Source organism: Bubalus kerabau, chromosome 22, assembly GCF_029407905.1.
Source record: "Bubalus kerabau isolate K-KA32 ecotype Philippines breed swamp buffalo chromosome 22, PCC_UOA_SB_1v2, whole genome shotgun sequence".
Taxonomy (NCBI): domain Eukaryota; kingdom Metazoa; phylum Chordata; class Mammalia; order Artiodactyla; family Bovidae; genus Bubalus; species Bubalus kerabau.
In genome coordinates this window covers 46,827,996-46,851,292 of record NC_073645.1, presented here as the reverse complement: position 1 = coordinate 46,851,292, position 23,297 = coordinate 46,827,996, and the positions used below count along the sequence as shown (strand labels likewise).

The 23,297-nt window shown below is 52.8% G+C and overlaps 1 protein-coding gene across 25 annotated transcripts in view; it reads left to right on the top strand.

The window, feature by feature from the left end:
• CTBP2 (C-terminal binding protein 2) overlaps positions 1-23,297 on the top strand; it is a 168,690-nt gene that overhangs the window by 117,585 nt on the left and 27,808 nt on the right. For 24 of the 25 annotated variants that reach the window (XM_055560906.1, XM_055560894.1, XM_055560891.1 and 21 more), the window contains one exon: positions 2,454-2,613. In XM_055560906.1, coding sequence (XP_055416881.1) covers positions 2,556-2,613 — 58 coding nt within the window. In that variant the 5' untranslated portion in view covers positions 2,454-2,555. Of the gene's footprint in view, positions 1-2,453; positions 2,614-15,580; positions 17,271-23,297 lie in introns of those variants that run through there. The other variant, XM_055560907.1, reaches the window with a different exon arrangement.

Sequence of the window (23,297 nt, the reverse complement as noted above, 5' to 3'; positions counted from 1 at the left end):
GGGGACATCAGCTGGGGACCACTGCCTATAGCCCAGTTCTGAGCAGGGCCTGTCCCTGTCATTAGGAAAAGGGTTGTGCTCACTAAGTCCTCATAAATATCTCACTCCTTCGGAGGGTGAAGGGGGAAAATGTCATACTGCATACATCCTTGCTTCAAAATAAATATTGGGGGGAGGGGAGTCCTAGGGGGCGGGGGTAGAGGCTACCTGAAGCAGTGGTCACTGCCATAGTGTCCGGCCTCCGCCTGGTGCCCTTACGACTGAATTCTCCATCAGCAGGGCCAGTCTGAGTCGTGAGAGGTACCAAACCTGGAGGGAACCCCGTGGAGGGGCTGGTCCCCACCCCGACACCCCCCGCCCCAAGCAAGACACAGAAGGCAGTTGCCCTTTTTTTAATTTTTTTAAATAATACTAAGACGCACACAATTTGTGTAAGCTGATGCCTGATCTTTCCTTTGATTGCATAATCGAGATTCTACTTATCAATTTTTCAGGAAGCCATCTAATTATACAAATTAAAATTCAAAGGAAAGCAAAAAGAATGATTATGCCTCACTCAGGGAATTGGAGGAGGAGGAGGAGGGTGTGAAACCCATCCTGCCTCAGATGATAATGCTGTCATTTCTCATCTCCACGGCACTTCACAAATATTAACTAATTAATTCTCCCACCCCCGGATGCTGTGGCTAACCTGGGGTCTGTCTCCGGAGCCAAGGAAGGAAGGGCCATCTCTTGATCAGACCCCAGGACCCAAGCAGATGAAAATTGCCAGCTGGCCTCTGAGGGGCTCTCTCGGGCACAAACCCTTGGTCCAGAGTTCCTGCTCCTCCGTCTGTCTGTCTCAAGTTGGCCAGTAACCACCTTCCCCACTTTGCATAATTACCTTTCACAAAGCCCCACAAAAGTGAAGCCACTTTTTTTGACTTCATGGTATGCGGGACCTTAATTCCCTGACCAGGGATTGAACCCTTGCCCCCTGCATTGGAGGGATGGAGTCTTAACCACTGGACCACCAGCGGAGTCCCAAGGATTTTAGAAATCTGTCTACTCCATCTCCCTTTACCCAGATCTTCCCAGCAATGCCCTGGCTCACTTCAGGACCACCTTCATCTCCTTGCTTGTCCAACAGGGTCATTCCAGGCTGGGAAAGGATTTAGTATCTCTTGGATGTTGCCTTAATTATTTATGTGATTAGAAGTTGTGCTTTTTTTTTTTTTTCCCTTGTTCTTTTTTTAAAAATCACATAATTATTGCCATAAATCTTTAGGGTGCCTTTTTAGCCTCATTGCTGAGAAATTAGCCATTAACTTCCAGGAAGTCACCTACCTTTTCATAGTCAGACCTGCATTTTCTGACCTTTGATAAAGTAACTCCCAGCATTCTGCATAATTGATGACCACCCATAACAATTCTCATTATTAACCCTGGAGCCTCGTGTTTGTCTCCTGCCCCCTCCTCATTTGTTGGATAACTGGGGGTGGGGTGGGGTGGGGGGGGGGTGTGTGTGTGTGTGTGGCAGTTGGTGGTGTGGGGGGGGGGGGGTGTGTGTGTATGGCAGTTGGTGGTGGTGTTAGGATAACCACAGCAATGAATCAGAAGCTCTAAGGCTTTGGAGGTTGCAGATGATGATTTATGGCCTCAACTGGCACGTTGGCTGAGCAGGGGATGAAGGTCAGGGCCTCCCCAAACAGGCAGCCCTGACTTTTCTCCACAAACTGGGCAGTGGAATGCCTCGGGAGTGGCCCAAATACCCCAACCCAAATGGGAGACCCCTCCTCCTGTGCCTCACCTGCTTGAAACACCACGGGAGTGGGACAGGCACAGGCCGCGGACCCCAGCAGTGGCCCCCCTGGAAGCCAGCAAGGCTTCGGAAGGTGGAATTGGGCAGGCCTTGGTTAGGTGGGGCATCCATTCCTGCCCCCTCCTTGGGCGGTGGGGGAAGGGTTTGAAAGGTGCTGAGCGGTGGCCAAAGGGCAGTTTTGGAAACCGCCTGGGGGATGGTGGTGGGAGAGCAGCCCCAGCTGGGTGCCTGCGTCCCTCCAGACACTGGGGTGGGCTCCCAGGCAGTCCAAGCTGGTCCCTGCCTCTGTCCCGTTGCAGCTTCCAGAGGTTACATAGCGACGCCACTGGCTGTCACTTGGTTTCTGGCACTGGAGGCCGAAGTATCCCGACCCAGGCTGGTCAGTGATTGGCATTGGCCGTCAACAGCAAGAGCTGCAGATGGTGCTGCTGACCGCTCTCAGGAACCGATGACCTTTCGTCTTGTTTGCCCGCTTCCCTCGGAGGCAGGAGACTGTCCCAGGGACAGGGAGCAAACCCTGTCTCCAGCCTTGGAGGAGAACAAGTCCCCCAGGGCAGGTCCCCTTGTCGCAAGTGGCAGCCAAGCCTGAATGACCGGTTGTCTTTGCCCCCAGGGTGTCCGGAGAGTAAGGCTTCTTTTCTCCTCGTTTCAGGGCGCGTAGTGGCGTAATGCCCGCAGACTCCTGCGAGGGCCCCTAAGTTCTTAGAGGACCGCTTTGCCTTTTGAATCAGAGAGGTGCAAAGTTCGATAAAGAATGGCCCTTGTGGATAAGCACAAAGTCAAGCGACAGCGATTGGACAGAATTTGCGAAGGTAAGAGCCAGCGTGGTTGGCGGTTTTTAAACAGAGAACGTGCAGACCGGCCCTGGGCTCCTGGACCCGGTCTCCTAGCCAGGCTGCTGCCCCATCCCCACCCACAGTCCCCGGCGCCTGTCTGTGGTGGTGTTGGTGGTCACCTGGCCTGCCCTTAGGTAGGCTGAAGTGGGCCCCAGGGCAGAGGTGGTGCTAGGAGGGCAGCTGGGGGGTCTGTGGTCCCAGGATCATTTTGCAAGTGAAAGAAAAGCTACTTTCTGAAGTTTCTGGACTTTCTCCGCTTCAAACGGAAACGGTTGCCGCCGCAAATAGCTAGAGCCCAGCGTAGCCCCTCATGATACGTTCATGTCCCTGGTTATCTTTGAAAATGTTCTGGAAGTTGTTCTGGTCATGAAAGGAAATTAAACAGAATTCAAATCTTACGGAAACAAGGGACAGAACTCTAAAATGTGGGTTAAGGACCATCCTCTCCTCGAGGGAGTGGTGAGAAGTCTAGGGAGTAGGCCTGGGCTGTGCGTGAAGTGTCCCTTGCCGGCCCACATCCACGCTGCCAGGCTGCGTGGTTTGGCATGGCGTGGTCACTGGTGACTTCGCTGCAGCATTTCTCTCAGGGGCCGTGGAGGCCCTGGGCAGGGTGGGCTCAGCAGCCACGTGCTAGCGCCCTAGTTGGCCGGCTGACTCGGGCCCGGGAATGTGCCTCCCACAAGCTGTCCGCGTGGAATCGCTTCTAGATGTGGCTCAAGCTGGTGGTGTGGAGGCCTTAAAACTTGTGTTCTGCTCTGGCACTCTGCCCTGCGATGGCTCCCACCTAAAAGAACTGAAGAGCACCCCCTGTCCCCCACATCCCTGGGTATAAGGAGGTGTGGAGAATTAGGGATATTTTTAGATATAATTTTTCAAACCTACAGAAAGATGGATCCAGTGCAATGGACATTGATAACTCCCTTCAGCTATATTCACCAGCCGGTAACATTCGTTATCGCTTGCTTCCTTATATGCCGAGGTACATAGATAGAGATGCGTGTGTGTGTGTGAGAGAGAGTATGAATGAATGGAGGATGGATGGATGGACTTTTCCAGAACTATCTGAAAGACAGCTGCAGATCCACCCGTTTATTCTTAAGTACCTTTGGCGGCAGGTACGACAGTCTCCTTTCCTACATAAACACACCACCACCATCACCCCCAGGGAACTGGGGGTCATTGCACGCTTATCTGACCTAGGTGGCGTGGTCGTGTCTCCCCCATGCATCTGTTTTAGCTGGCTTGTTTGCCTCTGTGCAGAAATCAGTCAAGGAGCATAAATGTGGCATTTAGTTGTCGTGTCTCTTTGGTCTCCTTAGTCAAAAATAATTCCCTGGCCTTTGACTTTCAGAAACATTGACATCATTGCAGAACCCAAGCCAGTAGGTTTGTGCAATGTCTCACCATCTCAGTTCACCTGATTGTTCAGGGGATTTTAAAGTTTTACATCGGTCCTTCGTTTTTGGTACCTAGTCCCCATTCCAGAAAGCCCCGGTGGATCAGCTTTCTAAGGTTGGTTATCAGGAATGTCTACTGGCTGATTGCACCCTGAACCCAGTGCTTATCTCGGGATGCTGCATCGGAGACCAGAATGTGGTCTCCGCCAGTGGCCTTTCCTTTCTGTGCTCAGGGCAGCCGGTGGCAGCAAAAAAACCATTGAAGTTTCCTTCAAACCCTCTTTCTCAGTCATAGTTCACCAGACCCCAGCCTTGCCTTTTTTTATAACAAATTCCAGCATCTCCTTTATTCATGAGCAGTGTTCCTGAGACAGTGCAGTCTTTCCGTGTGACTCTTGGCGACCCCCTGGACTGCAGCACGCGAGGAGACAGTTGCGATGGTTTGTTTGTTTTAATTTCTCACTATCCACTGTCAAGGTAGATGCTTGACGTGAAGTGACCCAGGTGTAATTTATAATCCATGATCCCACACATTCATTTGGTGTCTCATGAAGTATAAGAGCTGTTTCAAGATGCTTCCTTGGTGCTCCTTGCATTTATAAGCTGTTGCAGCGCCTTTAAAGGTCAGGGACTGGGGGTCCCCATTTCCCAGGTGCTGCCGGCGAGGTACAGGGCAAGTCGGTGAGCAGCTCGGGCACCCAGGCCGTCTGCTGTTCTGCATTTGGCCTTGGCCTCCGATCAGCCCCGGGGATCCTGTCATTTCTTCCTCCTGACAGCCTCACACATCTCCCTCCCTGGCTTTGGATTCTCACCAGGCTCTGTTCTGGAAACCTGAACTAACCATTCGAGAATGTTCTCCTTGGAAGTCCAGCAACCCCAGCAAATGATTCTCTCCTTCCCACTGCCCCCACCCTACCACCGAGGATTTCCAGTATCTCTCATTGTTTTATGATTTAAAGCGTGAAGCTGCCCTCCTCTGCTCTGGGCTTGTAGGAACGTTGTTTTCTTACTCGGTCTCTGGGAACACACATTCCTTCCAATTCTCCCCTCCAACCTGCTGCCAATCCCAAGCCAGACAAGCCTTCAGATGGCCTCAAGGGTCCCTCCCAGCCCTCCACCTTCCGCAGTGAACCCCTTGTCTCCAGCCGAGCCCGACTGGGGTGGGAAATCACCCCTCCAAACATACTTCTCCCACATCTCTCTCTTCCTCCCAGAGCCCAGTCCGTTTCTCCCTGAAACCTTTCGCACCGGACCTTGGGGTCTCTTCCTCCTGAGCCACAGTCCCTTTGGGACCTAGTCTGTCCATCTTCATGCACCCAGAATCCACACCTTTGCGCCTCAAAGAGGATGTTCCTGCTCGAGATTAAGCAAAGTACAGAGTACAGCTTTGCGTCTCGCCACCCAAAGTCTTGGGTTCAGGTCAGTTCAGTCGCTCAGTCGTGTCCAACTCTTTGCGACCCCACGGACTGCAGCACGCCAGGCCTTCCTGTCCATCACCAACTCAGACTCATGTCCATTGAGTCGGTGATGCCATCCAACCATCTCATCCTCTGTCGTCCCCTTCTCCCGCCTTGGGGGCTCCATCAGAATCCATTAGAGAATAATAGTCTTTCAAGCTGACTTAAAAGCCAGGTTTTCTTTTTTTTTTTTTTTCCAAAAAGCTATTCTTCTGTTTTGATACTTGTCATTTATTCTCTGCTCTTTCTCGAGGCCCACTCTCTGCTGTTGTATAACGATTGCATGGAGCAGGGTCTGTGAACAGACTTGACCGGACTGCAGTGCTCTCTTTCTGGTGTATGTATAGGTCTGGATTTTCCTGTTTAGTTTGCTGGCTTAATTGACACATTGTGTTTGTGAATTGCACCATTCAGAGTGTTCTAGGACCTAATGGCATCATGGCAGAACCAGTGTGATTTGCCCCAAGTATTTGTTGGCCAGAGAAGAGAGCTTGCCATTCCTTATTATGGTGGAAGTAACCCAATAGAGCATTTTCTGGGGCCCTGGGTTTACAGAACTGTAATATACCACAATGGTCTTACTGATGACTTTTTGTTAAAACTTCTTATTGTGGGTTATGGTACAATAAATCACTAAACACCATCCTTTCCTGTGGCTGTTGAAAATGTAATTTGGAGAAAAGTAGATATTTCATTTTACTTCATTTTGTTCGAATGTCTTATACATGTGGAAAAATGGTCCTGAGGATTATATCAGCTGAGCTAAGTCCCCTTCATTACATAATTCAGGAGAAGACTTCTCCTTTCCTCTACAGGACAAAAAGAAGTGTTGGAGACCTCCTATTAAATAAACAATCAAATTCAACATTCCTTACCTCTGAGTTAGCTTCCCTGGTGGCTCAATTGGTAAAGAGTCTGCCTGCAATGCAGGAGACCCAGGATCGATCCCTGGGTCGGGAAGATCCCCTGGAGAAGGGAATGGCAACCCACTCCAGTATTCTTGCCTGGAGAATTCCATCAACAGAGGAGCCTGGTGAGCTACAGTCCATAGGGTCACAAAAGTCAGACACGACTTACTAACTCTTCTGTTTCACCTCTGGGATGAAAACAGGGAATAAAAGGCAGTGAGGAAGATGGACGGGTTGGTTGGGGGGATGTGGAGAAGGAGACAAAGGTCATCTGGTGTCTGCTGAACACATAGTTATACATCTTGGAAATCTTTATCTAGATCAATCTTGTCCCTGAGGAGCACAAGAAAAGTCAGGGAGAGAATACTATAGGGATGAAGTGGAGGAAAACTGTTTCACCTGTGTCATTCTCTTCTTAATTGGATGAGCTTGCTGTTATGAAAGCACGTCTCCGTGGACCGTTCCCCCAGGGATGCTCATTCATGGTCCCAGAGTGTTCAAGGAGCAAAAATACTGTCTAAGAGCTGCTCGGTCTTCGAGGTGGCAGAAGCGGTGAGGGCGTCTGGGCCAGGTGAGAGCCCCCAGCAGGGAGGACTGGGAGCATCTTGTTGCCTGGCTCATGCCCTTTGGGGCCCACAGACCAGAAGGAGTGACCTGTATTTCCCCATAGGAAAAGCCTCATCTGTAGACTCGGACCAGAGTCATTCTAACTTCCATTTGTATGCTTTTTGTTTGACCTGTCTTAAGAAAAGGCATAGTAGAATTATTGTTTTGTTTTATGAAGCACTTGGAAGTACCTTATCAAGAAGCCACGTCAAAACTGGCCACCTATGTTGGTCCACAATCATTTCTAATAAATACCTTTAAATAGCCCCAAAATGTAGACCTTAAATGGTATTCATAATGTTGCTATACATTATAATTATATGTTTGGATCAGGCAATTATGTACATTTCCAGTAATTATGTGATTAGTGATAATTACATTAGGTATGTAAATATACAATAGTCAACCAGACATGACTTAAAACTCTAGTATAAATGAATAGAATGAAGCAACATGGTATTGAGGTAAAAGATCAGAAAAGGAAGGGGGAGAATGGTCCAGTTGCAGCTTCATAGACTTAGTTTGCGAAGGATAAATGTCCACGAGATAAATGGTTCAAAGAGAAGTTTGGAACAGCGGCCCCTGCCCTGGGATGCCCACTGTCACTTAGGGATTGGGTTTGTAGAGCTGCCCACACTCAGGCCCCCACTTACTGCAGATGAAAGCCGGGTTCAACGTTGTAATCATTTCTCAGACGTCACTCATCTATGAAATGCAGACTCAAGCTACTCTCTGCGTTGGTTGATTTGCCGGTGGACTCTCATCGGGCTTGGCAGACTTTTTTTTTTTTAAACTTCCCACATTTCTAAAAGCAGTGTGTTAAGGCTGCTTCCATTTTGGGGTGTGGGGTGTGGGGACTTTAGTCCATGGCCAGGTGTGGCTTTTTATTAGCATCTGGGTATTGTCTTGTGGCCGCTGCTCTGCCTCTCGCCCCTACCACGATGGGTCATGCTCCCCCCCGAGGTGGGCAGCACCTGTCTCTGGTATTTGGGGTCACACCTCCTAGGCATGAGCCGCCTGCCTCGCCTTCCCATCCTGCTTCGCCCTGGGTGTGTTTCATCTTGGTCAGTGGCACCTTTGAGGGAAGAGTGTCTGCTCCAGGCCCAGTGAACTCCTCGCAGGAACCAGGGTTCCGACACACTGGGCCAGGCCTCCTTGTTCAGAGCAGGCCTGAGGACAGTAGGGTCTCCTGGCTTTGCAGAGCTGGAGGCCCTCAGACTGGGGGGGCATCGTGTCCCACACAGCCCAACCTGGTCACCAGTGCCTGGGGCGACCCTGCTGACAGCACCCCAAGATACAGGGCTTTGCTGCCTGCCTCCCACCCTCTGATTCCTTTTACAAATGACACGTGTGGGTGGAGTAAGACTTCCTCCCAAGAGACGTGGGAGTAAATCCCAACTGACTTACACTCATTGCATCGAACCATGACTTACTTGATGAGCGTCCTGGACATTGGGTGACTCCCTGGCTCTAGAGCGTAAGCGGGCTCTCGGTCTCCCTAGAGGCTTTCTGAGATGCTGGTGCTCCTTCAGGTCTGGGCTGGAACCTGGCTCGGGGGTGGCAGCAGTGGGGCTGTGCAGCGGCCTGGAGAGCCTTCTGGACGTGGTCATGCGCCTGCTCACCACCGGCTCCACGCTGCCTGTGCTCCTTGCATGGACATCAGAAGGGCTGGAACATCCACCACCCTGCCTCCTGCATTCTGGTTGGAGAGATGTATGTGTCTGGAGGGGGCTTCCCTGGAGACTCGGTGGTAAAGAATCCGCCTGGAAACAGGAGAGGCAGGTTCAATCCCTGGGTCAGGAAGATTCCCTGGAGGAGGAGATGGCAACCCACTCAGGTATTGTTGCCTGGGGCATCCATGGACAGAGGAGCCTGACGGGCTGGGGTCGCAAAAGAGTCGGACATGAGTTAGCGATTAAATGCCAACGGTGTGCCTAGAGGGTGCCCCCTTCCTGTTCGTACCCTGGAACGAGTGAAACACGTGTGTTGGCAGTCGGTCCTTTCTTGTCTGCAGAAGGTTCTTTATGGTTCTTTATGGCTCTTACCTTACAGCCAGGGCCCGTGTGAGCACAGCCGGGACAGCTGGGTCCCTGCCGGCAGGCTCAGATACTGCAAGCGGCCGTCTTCCTCTGCCGTCTTCACTCAGTGCCCACTGTGCCTGGGTCCTTGCAAGCGAGGGACTGTGCTTGCTTTAGCCTGGACTTGGGCTCAGAGAGCAAAGACTGTTGCCACAAAGTCTTGTTTCTCGTGCAGAGTCCTGTTCTTTGGGTTCGTTTTTACGTGTGTGTCCAGCCAGCAAGCATGTGATGAAGGGAAGGAAGGGCATGTCAGGAGGGAGAGGGCACCATCACCTTCATGAGGAAACCAGGGGATGTCTCCGGTTTCTAGGGGATTGCAGACGGATGCAATCGTGGGTGAGGTGTTTTCACCTCGAGAGCTGGCAGGTTTCTTTGGACTGGGGACATGTGACATTGGGGGAATTGAGGACGCTTGTTGGAGGTGGATTATATGAGCTGGAGCCAGGCAGGTGGAGAGGATTTGGGGATGATCAACGAAGGTGGTGTGAAACTATTCCTGATAAAAACCAATGAGGAGACGTAACACGGGAGTGTGTCGGGGTGAGGGTCGCGGCGTTGAGATGCATGGGGGATTCAGTGTCCTGAGACACTGCGATTTTGCAGGAAGAGCTGTTCCTGCAGGATTTTATGGAGAGGAAGGAGGCTGAGTTCTCCGAGCACCTACCGACCTTGTGTCAGGGATCCAGCCAGGTCTTTCCGAGTAGATTCTGTCCCGTGCTTTTCGCAGGCCCTGCATCCGAGGTGTGGTCCCAGCTTATATTTCCTGCTTCACCAGCACAGCCAAAACATGCCATAAAACAGACTTTTAAATCCCATAACCTGTGGGAGTCGAGTGTAACTTTCGTAACACGGCTCTCATTAAGCTGTACCATCATCTAGTCGAGAAATCGAGTCAGGAGCCATGCCCAAGCCTCCATTTTCATTTAAATGGCTAAATCATAAGTTCAGGTGACCTGGGGCTGTTCAGCAGGCAGCTGATTTGGTTACAAGGCTCCACCTCGGGTCCTGGGTTTTCTCTGGAGAGTTGTGCTGATGACTAAAAGCCTCCTGCTCCGGTTGGGAGGCAGGAGCCCAGAGCCTGCATCCAGGAGCCTCTGGGGCTGCGTCCATCGTGGGATGACCGAGACGTCTAGTCGGTTCTGCTCATTTTGACTCTGTACTTTGTCACTTCGACGAAGACGGTCTTAAAGCCCTGCCAGACCCTGTTTGCTGTTTTTCTAGTGTACGTGGGGTTTATTTCCCCCTCTCTGATTTAGATTAGCCAAGTAAGTTGCTTTGGTAGGGGATACTATGGAGACAGAAAGAAAAAAAAAGAAAAACGTTTTAAAGACAGAAAGCTGTTTTTAAACATGTTAAACAAGCAACAACCCAACACAGGCTGTACACATTTAAAAGTAGGAAGTGGGATGTCACGGGCCTATTTTTGGCCATCACTGCCGGAAGTGAGTGTGACCCACTAACCCCTGCAGTGCCCGTGGGAGGCAAGGGGGCAGGGGCAATGCTGTGGCCTCTTTCTGGCCAACAGCAGGCGCAGGGAAGCATCTCCAGGGATTTCTGATTTCCACCTTGGCTTTCAGAGCTGCCTTGGGCTCCTGGCCCCAAGGACTGGAGAACCAGGAGATGGGGGGGAAAAGTCACTCAGTTGTGTCCAACTCTTTGCAACCCCATGGACTGTAGCCCGCCAGGCTCCTCTGTCCATGGGATTTCCCAGACAAGAATATGGGAATGGGTTGCCATTTCCTCCTCCAGGGAAATCCTCCCTACACAGGAATGGAAACCTGGGTCTCTGGCATTGCCATTGACCATCTGAGCCACCAGGGAAGTCCCAGGAGATGGAAAGCCCCAGCACAGGGAGGAAGGCCAGCCAAAGTGACCGATGCCTCAGAGTCTCCTCCTAAGAGAGGAGCGAGCACCCCTTGACGGCAGTTCAGAGTCTCCTCCTGAGAGAGGAGCGAGCCCTTGACGCCAGTTTGGCACAAACAGCACAGCTCTCAGGGGGACTGCTCAACCCAGCGACCTTCACGCAAATCCAGTCTTTAGATCCACAAAGTCCACCATATACCTGATGTTTTTCCACAAAGTCCACCATATACCTGATGTTTTTATTTCTTAAAGGCATGAAGGGACTTCTCTGGTGGCCCAGTAGTTAAGAATCCACCTTGCAATGTACAGCATGTGGTTCGATCCCTGGTCGGGGAACCAAGTAAGATCCCACATGTCGAGGGACACCTAACTTAGTCCCGGCACCACAACTAGAGAAGCGGGCATGCCACAGTGAAAGATCCCGCATGATGCAACTGAGACTGACACAGCCAAATAGATAAATTTTTTAAAAAAAGTGAGGACTAGACCCAGAGCAGTACTTCTATTTCCCATTCTTCTCAAGCAGTTTCCCAAGTCACTGTTGATGGCAGCATAAAACGCTTGTAGGAGATACATCCGAGGACTGCTCCGTGGAGGGCATCGCTGGTCGTCCCTCTGCTTGTCTGCCTCAGTTTTTTCCCTGCTCTTCTGGCACTGTCTAAATCACCTCAGTTTTCAGGTCTCTACAGTTTTCAGCTGATGCCTTATGTTGCACAGGGAATTGAAGACTTGGCTTTGGGATGTCGCGTATAACGTTGAGGTCCCCATTCAGATGATGCTACGGGGTCAGCTTTATCTTGGGTTTGTTTTGTCTGTGAGAGGATTTGGCTTGCCTGTTTCTTCTCACTTCTCTGAAGATGGCTTTTTCCTTTATGCAGTTTTCTGTAGTGAGAGACTCTTGCAGGATTACAAATGAAGTCTGCAAGACTCAGTAATCTTTCAGAAATTGGTCCCATCTCACTTTATTTAGTTAACATGAGATTTTTTTTTTTTTTTTTTCCAGGAAAACCCTCCCTTTTCTAAAGACTGCAGTGAGTTTTGTGTTTTTTTTTAATCTGCCAGGGTGTTCAGAAAAGTCCAAGTTCAGTTACAGGTGTTTTTACCTAACACAGGAAAACATCTGTCATAGTATTTGGCAGGTTGCAGAGCTGAGGCTGCGTGAGTTTGGTTAGCTTCCAAGCAGAATGGGTCAGAAATTGATGGAAACAAATGGGCTTCCTCATTCTGGGGCCTAGCGTGAAGCCTCCCTGAAGCTCTCCTGCCCACTGCTGAGCTGCTCCTGGCGTTACTCCTTTGCACCTGATAAACCAGGGCTGTGGAGCACATGTGGTCCTAGGTCGTCCTGCTGAAGTGGAGGACTTAGCCGAAGACCAGTTAGTTATTTGTAAGTTGGGTGAGTTAGCACCAGCTACCCCACTGCAAAAAGATTTGGCACGACTTCAAAGCTCACCTATGTCCTTGAAGAGCATCTACACCACAAGTGGAGTTTTGCAGCATCAACACCACATTCGTGTTAAGTTTTTCTTTAGGACAGGAAGGAAGGGAAAGGAGACACTGAGATGGCATAGTGCTGATGGGTGCGGTCCGTTCGCTAGGCTGGGGGCCCTGGCTCTGACAGGGGCCCACTGCACCTGTTTCAAGGAGCTGGAGCAGTAATTCAGGAATTACTGTCGGATACTCAAGTGGCTGACTTTTATAAGTGACGTATGTTATATTGGGGGTTTGGAGAAACCTTAAGAAAATAACAGGATTCGTTTGTTAAAGAGGTTCCCCTTTTGCCGTTTTCACAGGGCTGTTAGTTTCCCCAGGTCAACACAGGGAATTCCAGAAAGCAGAGCGTTGGCTTTTGGAGTTAGACCTGGCTCCTGTGCATCTTGGTACCCAACTTCTCCATCCCCACATCTTGGGGATGGGCGAAACAGCCAGAGCAAGGCCTGGTACGGACATTGAACACATGTTGAGGCCCCTGTAATGAGGAACCTGGAAGGAAAACAGGATGTCAAAGATGCCCTGTTTATGGTTACCCTGAAGGGTCAGGCAGGGCCATTGCAGCCCTTCCCACCCAGCCAGCCAGTGTTCTCTGACCAGTGATGGAAGGGTGGAGGTGGCAGGGGCGGCAGTGGCAATGGGGCAGAACCCCCGCCGGGAGGCCACAAAGGCCCCTCTTGGCCAAAAGAGCCAAGATTGGGAGAAGAGGGTGACAGGTTTGGGTGGGCTGGGGCTGCCCAGGGTCATCAGGTTAGCGTCCTTTCTGGAGTGAGGACGTGTCCTGTTCGATACAGCAGGCCGGTTTTCGCACAGTCCCGTCTCCTTGCGGTCCTTCTCACCATGAGACCGCCCCATCTTTCCCTGCCCTCTCCTTTCCGGAGGGGAGGGAGTTCTGAGGAGGAGACCTGCGGAAATTGGGCTCGCCTGCCCAGCAGAGCTGGGAAACGACTGCTGCAACCAGATAGTGCTGTTTCCGTTTAGTTTGGGGCTCCGGCGTTTTCCTGTCCTTTTTGATGTATCTTCGTAGTGAACACATCCTCAGGCTGTTGGCGAGATGTGTGAATATTGTCTGGTGTGTGGCCAGGCCTGTTGTCTCTGTGTCCCCTGCCCAGGCCTTTGAGCCCATGACAGCGAGTGTGCCAGAAGAGAAATTAGAGAAATTGGCGCCAGCAGGCTGCTTTCATAGATGGGAACCCAGCGTTTTGCAGTGTGGCCTTTTCATTTTTTTTTCCCTCACTGCCATGCATCCTAGGAGGTGGAGGGGGTTGGGGGAGGATCAGAGTCGCTTTGCCATCTGCCAGGGCTTTTTCCCAGTTAACTTGAGGCCTTTTTGGCATTTTGGGGTCAGAAGTGGTGTTTAAGTCACAGCCTGGGATCCCGGGGCTGCCCCAGGCAGTGCTTTTGGCTCAGTCCCTCTGTAGTCAGTCAGGCTTTTCCCAGAGCTTTGGCTTTGGGGGACCAAGCCCTCTTTGGGGAGTCTTGTTGGTTTCAACAGAGCTTGTCCCAAAGTTTAATATGTACTGACCAGGCCGAGGGGGCACTGCCCTGTGTTTCCCTGTGCCTCCAGGTTCTGCACAGGGATTTGCACTCGCTTTCCTTCTCACTCTTAAGTTTTCAGTATTTCTCATTTAAAAAAAAAAAAAATTTTTTTAACTGGTAATTAATTCTCTTTAGAGATTCTAATGGAATTTTCGGTTAAGGGACATGTGGGTGAAGACGAAACATTCTGAAGTTTAATGGCTGCAAATATGTATATAGTCTCGTTTTTAAATGTTCTGACTATACGCAGCCCTTGTAGGCGTGGGATTGCCAGCTTTCGGTTTCACTGTGAATTCTGTGTCTTGGAAGCTACAGTTGGAGGACCCCGGTCCCGTCTGGTGGCGCTTCCCAGGCCATGTCTGTATGTTTGAGGAAATGTTTTAATGCTCCTCTGTGGGGCTTTCCTGCATGCAGATAACTGCCGTCCTCTGCATTACTGCACCTAACGTCCCTGGTGGGCTCTGTCAAATCTTAATCCATGGGAATATGGGAGATGATCCACGAGATCTGAGCCAGGCCAAGCCTGCTAAAATTAATGTGTCCCTTGCAAACAGATTTAAAGGCAAACATGCCTCAGATGCAGCCTCCTCCCTCCCGGCTCTGCTTCATAACATTGGGGTTTAGTCGCTGACCTCTGTTGCCCTCTTAAAATGCTCAATTCTAGGCTACACATGGGCTGTATTTCTGTTGCCGTGGTTTTTCCAGGCGGTATGAAAGGGTCTGTGTTGTGTGATAATACGGGAAAGAATCCGTTTGGGCTTGAGCAATGTTAATAACTCGTTTGATTTGTAACCAGAGTCATCTCGGAGCCAGATTTCAATATTGGCAAAGCGTCAGGCGGCAGACCTGGCCCATCTCTCGGGCACCTCCTGCTCTAGAACTATGCGTGAGGCTTTTTCTTTCTTATCCCGCCTGCCTGCTCACATTTAATTTGTTCTTAGCCGTGTGCAATGGATTAACATTTCATCAGGGTGGATTAAGATTGCATCGACATTAAAGCAACCTTTTTCTATTTGCCTCCTGTCACTTTTAGGCGATCCTGATCCTAAAAAAGTGGGGGTGGGGGGGCACCTTTAGGAGGGGGCGGTGGGCTCATCCAAAAAGTGCCCTGGTGAGGACGGGGGAGATAAGCCAGGGCTTCAGTGTGAGAAGAATTCCCAGTCGCAGGTCGGGAGGCCTGGATGGAGCCCGCAGCCGGTTTCATCGGTCTAACAAGATGTCACATGGAACAAAAGCTTTAGGGGTTTTATTTAGCTCCTAATCCGCTCGCGGAGAGAGCGGAGGTCCATGTGAGTGCTCCAGCCGGGGGGAGGTGGGGGTGCCCGGCCGGCTGGCTGCAGCCTCCTTTCTGGGACTGAGCCGTAAAGAAAAGACCTCTGGTGCTACCGTTGGAGAGTGAGGCAAAGTTACCGTGAGTGTTTTGTCTACTAAGGTTTCAGAGAATTAATAATTCAGGCCATACTTTGAAATCGAAAACCCCCAGTTGGTCCTTCCTGCTGTCTCGGAAGGGTTAGAATACAGCCAGGTCTGGTTTGGATGCATGTAATTGAAGATTTATAAAGAAAGCCCTCCTCTTCTGCCTCTGGCCGCAGTCTTTTTTTTTTTTTTTTTTTCCTTTTTCAATGCCGGTTCCCAGCAGGCATATAAATATTGGTCGATCTCAGAGCTGGGATGCAGCCGGGTGGTACGAGGGCCCCTGGGAGGTCACCGAGGCTCCTGGGAGGAGAAGCTCTCTGACGGATGGAGGCGGAGAGGGCCCTTGGTACCCTGGGCTGCGGGATGTCGCCATGCCCGGGGCGGCTGAGCCCTGCCTCTACCGGGAGGCCTTCTACAGCACGGCCGCTGGAAGGAAGAGCTCCGTCCCCGACTTCGCCTTTTACGACAGCAGACAGGCGGTGATGTCGGCCCGCGGGGCCCTGCTGCCAGGGGATTACTACAGTGACCCGGCCGGAGCCACCCGGGCACCCGGGGAGCCTCCGCACCATCGCCACCCGGGAGCTGGCCAGCCGCTGCCTGGTTATGGAGCGCCGGGCGGCAGGATGACGTGGGAGCCAGCGGCAGCCCGGGCCCCTGCCCTGCAGGACACCGGTCACCTGTACCGGGACCCTGGAGGTAAAATGATCCCCCAGGGGCAGCGATCACACAGCAGGGCCCCTTCGCCTGTGCGGTACATCGGGGAGCCAGCCGACAGCAGGTACGGGGCAGAGGCGCCCGCCTACCCCACCGGCCAGGTCTACAACGATGCGGGTGAGAGGCCGGTAGATTCCGCCACCTCCAGGCAGGCGGCCCCCACATGCCTGGTTGTGGACCCAGGAGCGGCAGCTGCCTCCGGGATCGGCGTGGGGACCGCCCCCAGCGCCCCACCCCGAGGCTACGGGCCAGCCCGGGAAGGCGTCCACCCCAGGATGGCTTATGAGAGGTGCGAATCCGATCCGTCCGCCTTCCAGGGGCCCGGGGGCAGCAAGAGGAGCGTGATGCCAGAGTTCCTGGCCCTTCTGCGGGCGGAAGGCGTGTCGGAGGCCACGCTGGTGGCCCTGCTTCAGCAAGGCTTCGACTCCCCAGCCGTCCTGGCCACCATGGAGGACGCGGACATCAAGTGCGTGGCGCCCAACCTAGGCCAGGCCCGAGTGCTGAGCCGCCTGGCTAGCGGGTGCCGGACGGAGATGCAGCTGCGCAGGCAGGGCCGGGGGCCGCCCCTGCCCCGCACGCGCTCCAGCAGCTTCAGCCACCGCAGCGAGCTCCAAGGCAACCAGGCCGGCCTGGGCGCTGCAGCCCTGCAGCCCCAGCCCCAGCCCCAGCCCCAGGCGGGGCCCCTGCAGGCGGCATCCCCTCGGGCTGTAGACCCCGCTCACCGCCGCCCCTCCAGCGCACCGTCCCAGCACCTCCTGGAGACCGCCGCCACCTACTCAGCCCCCAGGGTGGGCGCCCAAGCCGTCCACTTCCCGTCCAACTCCGGGTACAGCTCCCCGACCCCTTGTGCCCTGACCGCACGCCCAAGCCCTGCATACCCGCTGCAGCCCGGCGTGCCCTTGACTCACCCGGGCCCCAGGACTGCCTACTCGACGGCGTACACAGTGCCCATGGAACTGCTGAAGCGGGAGCGTGGCGCAGCGGTCTCCCCTGTGCCCAGCCCCCACGGCAGCCCCCAGCTCCTGCGGAAGCCCGGCACGCCCCTGGAGCCCCCCACCCTGCCGCCAGCCAGCCAGAGCCTCCACACGCCTCACTCGCCCTACCAGAAGGTGGCCCGGCGGACAGGGGCCCCCATCATCGTCTCCACCATGCTGGCCCCGGAACCAAGTAATGCACCCCTCCCTGCCTTTTCCTTGTGGGAGACATTGAGGGGACGGACAGTGGGGGCCGAGGTCTGAGCAATGGACAGTGGGCCCCTCAGGTTCCTGTTGCTGTCGCTGTCCAGCCAAACCTGGAGAGACCAACCCACCCCCGACTCAGACCCACCTATACACCCCCTCCTCCAAACAGGGCACCCCAGCCAGCTGGACAACACACAGGAGGGCTCTCCTGGGTGAAACTGGTGTGTGTGCTTCAGGCTGACCGGCTAAGAATGGCATTACCTTCCTTTTTCTCCAGTTGAGCTCAAGCTGATTTGTGGATTTCCCTTTATTGGGAGGAAGCACAACTGTTTGGGAGGGGTGGGGGGAGGGGTGTGGAAATCATTCAGACCAGGATGAAGCCCTCAGCTCACAGGCAGTGGCATTTTCTCCAGCTCATATTCAATGGCTTTGGAGAATGCTGGGTATTTGTCCAGCGCCTCCCTGTACAGTGGGCAGCATTCTTGCCATCAGAAGTGCTTTCTCGTGAGGAAACGCCCCTCTGAAGGGTCTACACAGTATCAGAGGTAGGGTTAACCACTGCCGAGCTAAAGATGGATGTGCTTCCAGACTTGTGTGTTAAACAAAGATGTTGAAATCCCTTAGAACTCCCTGTTTCAAAAACAAACTCAGTCTCGCATGTTGGAAAACACAGTTGGGGATTCTGCTTGCTTGTAGGGAAGAGTGTATTTCCATGTGGAGGAAAGAGAGAATGATCCTAGCTTGTTCTCTCCAAACCACGAGCCAAGTGGAATTGAGTGCGTGTGTGTCCCGGGCACCTGGATAGAGTTCCAGATGGACACCCTCGGAGCCGTGCTTCAGAATTGTCATTTCGACCCTAGAATCCTTACTGACTATTTAAGCTGTAAATCAACTTTCTTCCTTTCTTTCCCTGTTCCCTTCAGCAGTTTAGAAAACTGCACCTTTTTTCAATGACTTTTTTTATTTTAATTAATTACTAGCATCATAGCGTGGATATAGTGGGATGAGAATTGTAAAAATAAGAGGGACCTTTTTGAAAATATCTCTTAAATAGCTGTGGATGGGACCTGGTAGCCTGATGTGGTAGCCCTGAGATAAGCGTTAGGTTTATCTGTTATGTTGGTGAAGCTGGTGATGGTTAAGCTACTCGCAGACTGAAATGGGGCTGTTGCTTTACAAGTTGACCTTCACACATTTCTTTCTTATTTCCAGAGAAGCATTGGTTGAATTTCTCTGTTGTCTCTAGTTTTGTCTCATGTATAGATTTTCTTTCTCAGTCTTATATAAAATGTATTTGACTTTTTAAAATCAGTATGTGGCAGGAGAAAAGTCAGATAATGTTTCCCAGGGCCTGCGTCTTCCCCCTCACCGTCAAACATTCTTTCTTTGCAACCAACTAATTTGCATGGCGATGACATTTGTTGCTTCAGTAATTTCATCTGATAATGGCTGGGCTTGCAAAGCGGATCTGAAAACATATTCCTTAATTATGTGTTGCTAAGCAACGGGAGGGTTTGGTCATAATCACAGAAAGATTATCTGCATGCTCAAGTCCTGGAAAGGTTTTGCTGAAGGAGGACCTGTTAAATTGCCTTCTTTTCTTCTTCTTTTCATTTCTGTTTATTTTGCACTGCCTTCTAACAAAAACAGTCGCTGTTATTTGGGGACTGGGCGAGGGATCTTATTTAAGTTGTTTGGAGTGTGATTGTTAACACACGGTTCTGCAGACCTAGGGATATTGATTTTTGTTTCATTTGCATGGCAGCAAGCCAGTGCCAAGAAGCCTGCAGTCGGAAGTCTGCCAGGAAATGAATCTCTCTGTCAGATGATCTGTCCGTAGCAGTGTTTCCTCTCGTTCCTTCTCGAATGTTGAGTGTGTCATCGTAGCCCTCCCCCAAAAGCAGGGGCTGGGGTGGGGGTAGGCGCTCAGCTTGCCCCGGGAGCGTTGAGCCTGGATACGAGACATTTTGTGAGGCAGGATTCCTAAAGACAATAGCAGATTGGGATCTGTTGGAGCCTACAGTCCTACTCCGGGCGGTCACTCTGCCCCCGGGGAGACTGAGGTCTCAGGGATGCACTGCAGACCTCGGGTCCGGAAACCTGAAGCTCATGGGGACAGCCCCACCGCCCCGAGCTGAAACGGGAGACGGCGATCTTTCAATCCAGATCCCGCCGCCTCAGTCATTTGCGGCACAACCAGCTTGAATAAATTCATTCTGGTCTTCACCTAATTCGCATGTTTGCTCCTGATCTGGTGGGGCAGGGGTGCCGGGAGGAGGCCTCTCTCCTCTCTCTGTCCAGACTGGTGATCCGAACGCTTGCAGTGGGTGGCTTGTTTGTTTCTGAGCGCTTGGTTTTATGTGCTTTGGGTATTTTAATCTTTTTCATCTTTTGTGTGTTTTTCCAAGTGACTTTCCATTTGCAGTTATTACAAAGTACTGGCTATATTCCCCGTGTTGTACGGCACATCCTTGAGTACATATTTTAATTTGTATTTGCTTTTCTCTGTCCGTGAACTACCTGCTTCATTTTGGTTGGCTTTGTTGGTATAAATAACTGGCTCCTGTGGACTGGGCAGTGGAGGGTAGCCAGGTGAGGACAGGCCGCCGGAGCAGCCCGCAGCTCCTGTGATGCGGGATTACTGGGGCTACATGTCAGACCCATGTAAGCGGCGGTACCTGCTGGATCTGCTGCTGTTTACACGCTGACCTGCTCGACTGGGGCACAGGCTGCGGAACCTTCTGGCAGTGGCTGTCACCCAGTGATGCCCCCTCCCCTGTGTCACGTGGCATTGACCGCAGCCAAGGATTTGCTGTCGCCCGAGCCCTCCCTGAGCTGGTGCAGCCGGACGCATCGTGTAAACAGCAGCTCCGCAGCCATCTTCACGGGTTTGTCCCCCTGAACACAGCCACACACGTGGGCTGCAGGGGCCGCAGAGCTTCCAGTGTGAGAAGCACAGCCCCAGCCCAATCTTTTTCTGGCCCCTTTTGGTTTCTGTCCAGGCATTTTTCTAGATACAGCTCGATTGATGAAGTGCATCTGTAATCCCCATCTAGTGCCTGGGGACACTGCCCAGAGACCCCTCAGGACAGGAGAGGGGGTGTCTGGGGCCCGTCCACATGGGGCCGTGGGAGAGGCTGGTGGGGTCACCGTGTTAGGTCAACAGGAACTGGTCACTTTGGGTTCACTCCTGCTAGTGTCGTAGCAGTGGTTTCCAGCACCGCAGGTGTGCACGCTGGGTCCCCTGGGTCAGAAGTCCCATTGGATCTGAATGGAGGTTTGTTCTTGTCCGGCCCTCTCACACCTGGTGACTCCTCCCATGTCCCTGCCTTTGTTTGAAGGTCCCTCTGCACAGGAAGATCTGTGCTGGGGAGTGGGGTCCAAATGATTCACTGGTTCTGAGAATGATGACCCAGAAACCATCAGCCTGGAGAGGGGTGCCATGAGACCCCCAAAGACACCCTCCCACCAAGCCAGCTGATCACATCCACTCCCCAACCTCAAAACAGAGCTGGACCAGGAAGGGTGGGCTCAGCCAGCCCCCTGCATGTCTACATTCGGGGACTGGGTGTGGGGACTGAGCCTGGGAGCTAGCTGACCCTGCAGAGAGCAAGCAGTGGGATGCTGACCCTAGCTCTTCCATTGTTAAGACCCTACATCCTAACCCCAGGAGATGTGTGAAGGGAGCAGGCCTCTCTGGGCTGTGGTCCAGAGAGCATTCCTTAGCCCAGAGCCCTGGCTGAGCAAGGCAGGGCCAGAGCTTGGGGCTGGATCCTTCAGCACTGCTCCAGCCCCCGCTGTGTTCCAGGCCTGGGGTCAGGTGTTGGGCACTCACACGTGGGTGCAGCCCAGCCTGGGCTTCTGGGCATTCCCACCACCGCCCACCCAGTTAGTATATAAAAAGACAGTCACCTTAATGCGATAAGGACACACGTGGGGAGCCTGCAGCACTTGAAATGCATCCAGAGCCTGGCGCCCCGGCAGGGGGCACTGAGCGCAGGGCTCTGACTCCAGAATGAGCGTCAAACTGCAGCCGTGGTGGTCAGGCTGAGGGAGAGGTTACTGTGCAAACCGGCGAGAGGGTGGCTGTGTGTGTGTCAGTGTTTGTACCCCGGGAAGGCTGTTGAGGTCCTGGCTGCTGCCTGGGGCTCCCTGGGGCATCGCCAGGCTTCCCTTGCTGGTCGACCTCTACCTCCATGATCAGGAAATCCTAGCCTCAGTTCAGCTGGAAGGGGGTTCGTCCAGAGCTCTTCTTCTCCCCAGCAGTCACTTCCAAATCAAGCTCTCGGGAAGGAGCTGTGCACTTTCAAGGTGCTGGCAGGCCATTCCAACACCTGACGCGAGTCCCAGGTCAGTGAAATCAACAGGCTTGGTTTTGCTTTTGTATTTGGTAGGTGTTTGGGGCTGGCAGAAGGAAAATGGAGAAGGAAAGGGCAACCCACTCCAGTACTCTTGACTGGAAAATCCCATGGATGGAGGGGCCTGGTAGGTTACAGTCTATGGGGTCACAAAGAGTCGGACACGACTGAGCGACTTTGCTTTGAGGCCTTTTGGGGGGCTGGCCGCTTGCACCTGGGTTGAGAGTCCCAGCTCCCCCTTTGGTTCACTCTTCTTCCTCACCCAGGGTGCCCATCAGCCAGGCCTGCCCTGGTCATTGTCATTGTCCTGGGCCACTTCCCAGGCCTGGAGGTGGGAGTCTGTCTGGCCGTGGGGCATTCGGCTCACAGACTGGCCCTATCCCGAGCTCTCTGTCTCTCAGAAAGGCCCACTCTGACCTCTCAGGTATGGACTGGGTCCTTCTGTCCACGGAGGCTGGCATCCTGGTGAGCTGTGGCCTGGTGGCGTTCCAGCTGCTGTCCACACGGCAGGCAGAGGGCAGTGCTGCCAGGCCTGGGTGAGGCTGAGCCGAACGGGCCTTTCACAGAACCGGGTCTCTGGACACTTCTGTCAATTCATCTCTGCGGCGTTCCACTCCCAGCTCTGTCTGCCCTGACCCCCGCTGCCAGGCGTGTATATCCATGGTCATACAAGGAGTGTGGTCTGTGGGAACTTGGGCTTTGGGTTTTCTTATTACTATTATTTATTTTCTTTGACTGTGGCATGTGGGATCTTAGTTCCCTCACCAGGGATCAAACCCATGCCCCATGCACTGGGAGCATTGGACCCCCAGGGAAATCCCATGTGGGGATGTAGGTGTGGACTGTCTAATAAACTCCACCCAATAAGGGGTGGGGGGAGTGGGCTCCTGGCTGCTTGGAGGGCTCTGAGGTCCTTGTTTAACAGGTTTTCAACCTGGCATGGTAAGGGACATGGAGAACGTGATTAATGAAGTTATTCTTGCTGCGCTTTCCTGCCATTCAGTTTAAAGGAATCGATCCGTGTTCTCATGAGGGAACGTGGGGCCAGGACTATGGCTGGACACCAGCCAGCTCTGCCCGCGTTCCCGCCACCAGACCCTCTTTGTGTGGCCCAGGTGGCCGAGCCTTCTCATCTCTCAGGCATTTTCTCTTCCAGTTCTGGAAAGCAGGTCTGAGTAAAAAGAGTAGGGCCCGTGCACCAGGGCCTCTGCCTTCGGAAGCAGCCTGTCCCATGTGGCTCTGGTCTGCGGATAACAGTTTTGTGTATTAGCATCTCTTTCCAGCCCCCACCTCCTCTCTGCATTTTGAGAAGTGGCAGTCTCGTCCAGAGCAGCAGTTAGACTTTCCCAGGGACATGAGCCCCAAGACGGGGCGAGCTGTGGTGCGTTTATCTACCCGAGAAGAGCAAAGCCAGCACACCACCTTGCCACGTTACTTCCTCACGTGACCTTTGCCCTTGAGTATCCGGTGTCCACACAGGGCTCCTCCAGTTCACATTCTTCTGGGTGGGACCTGGGAGGACAGGAAGCAAAACCCAGAGTCCTCACTGGCTTTTGGTACCAGACACCTGACCAGCACACAGTTTCTCCCATGGTGCCTGGAAGCACAGAAGGTTTCCTTTTGATAAAGTCCAGTTTCTTTCTTTCCCCTCTGGT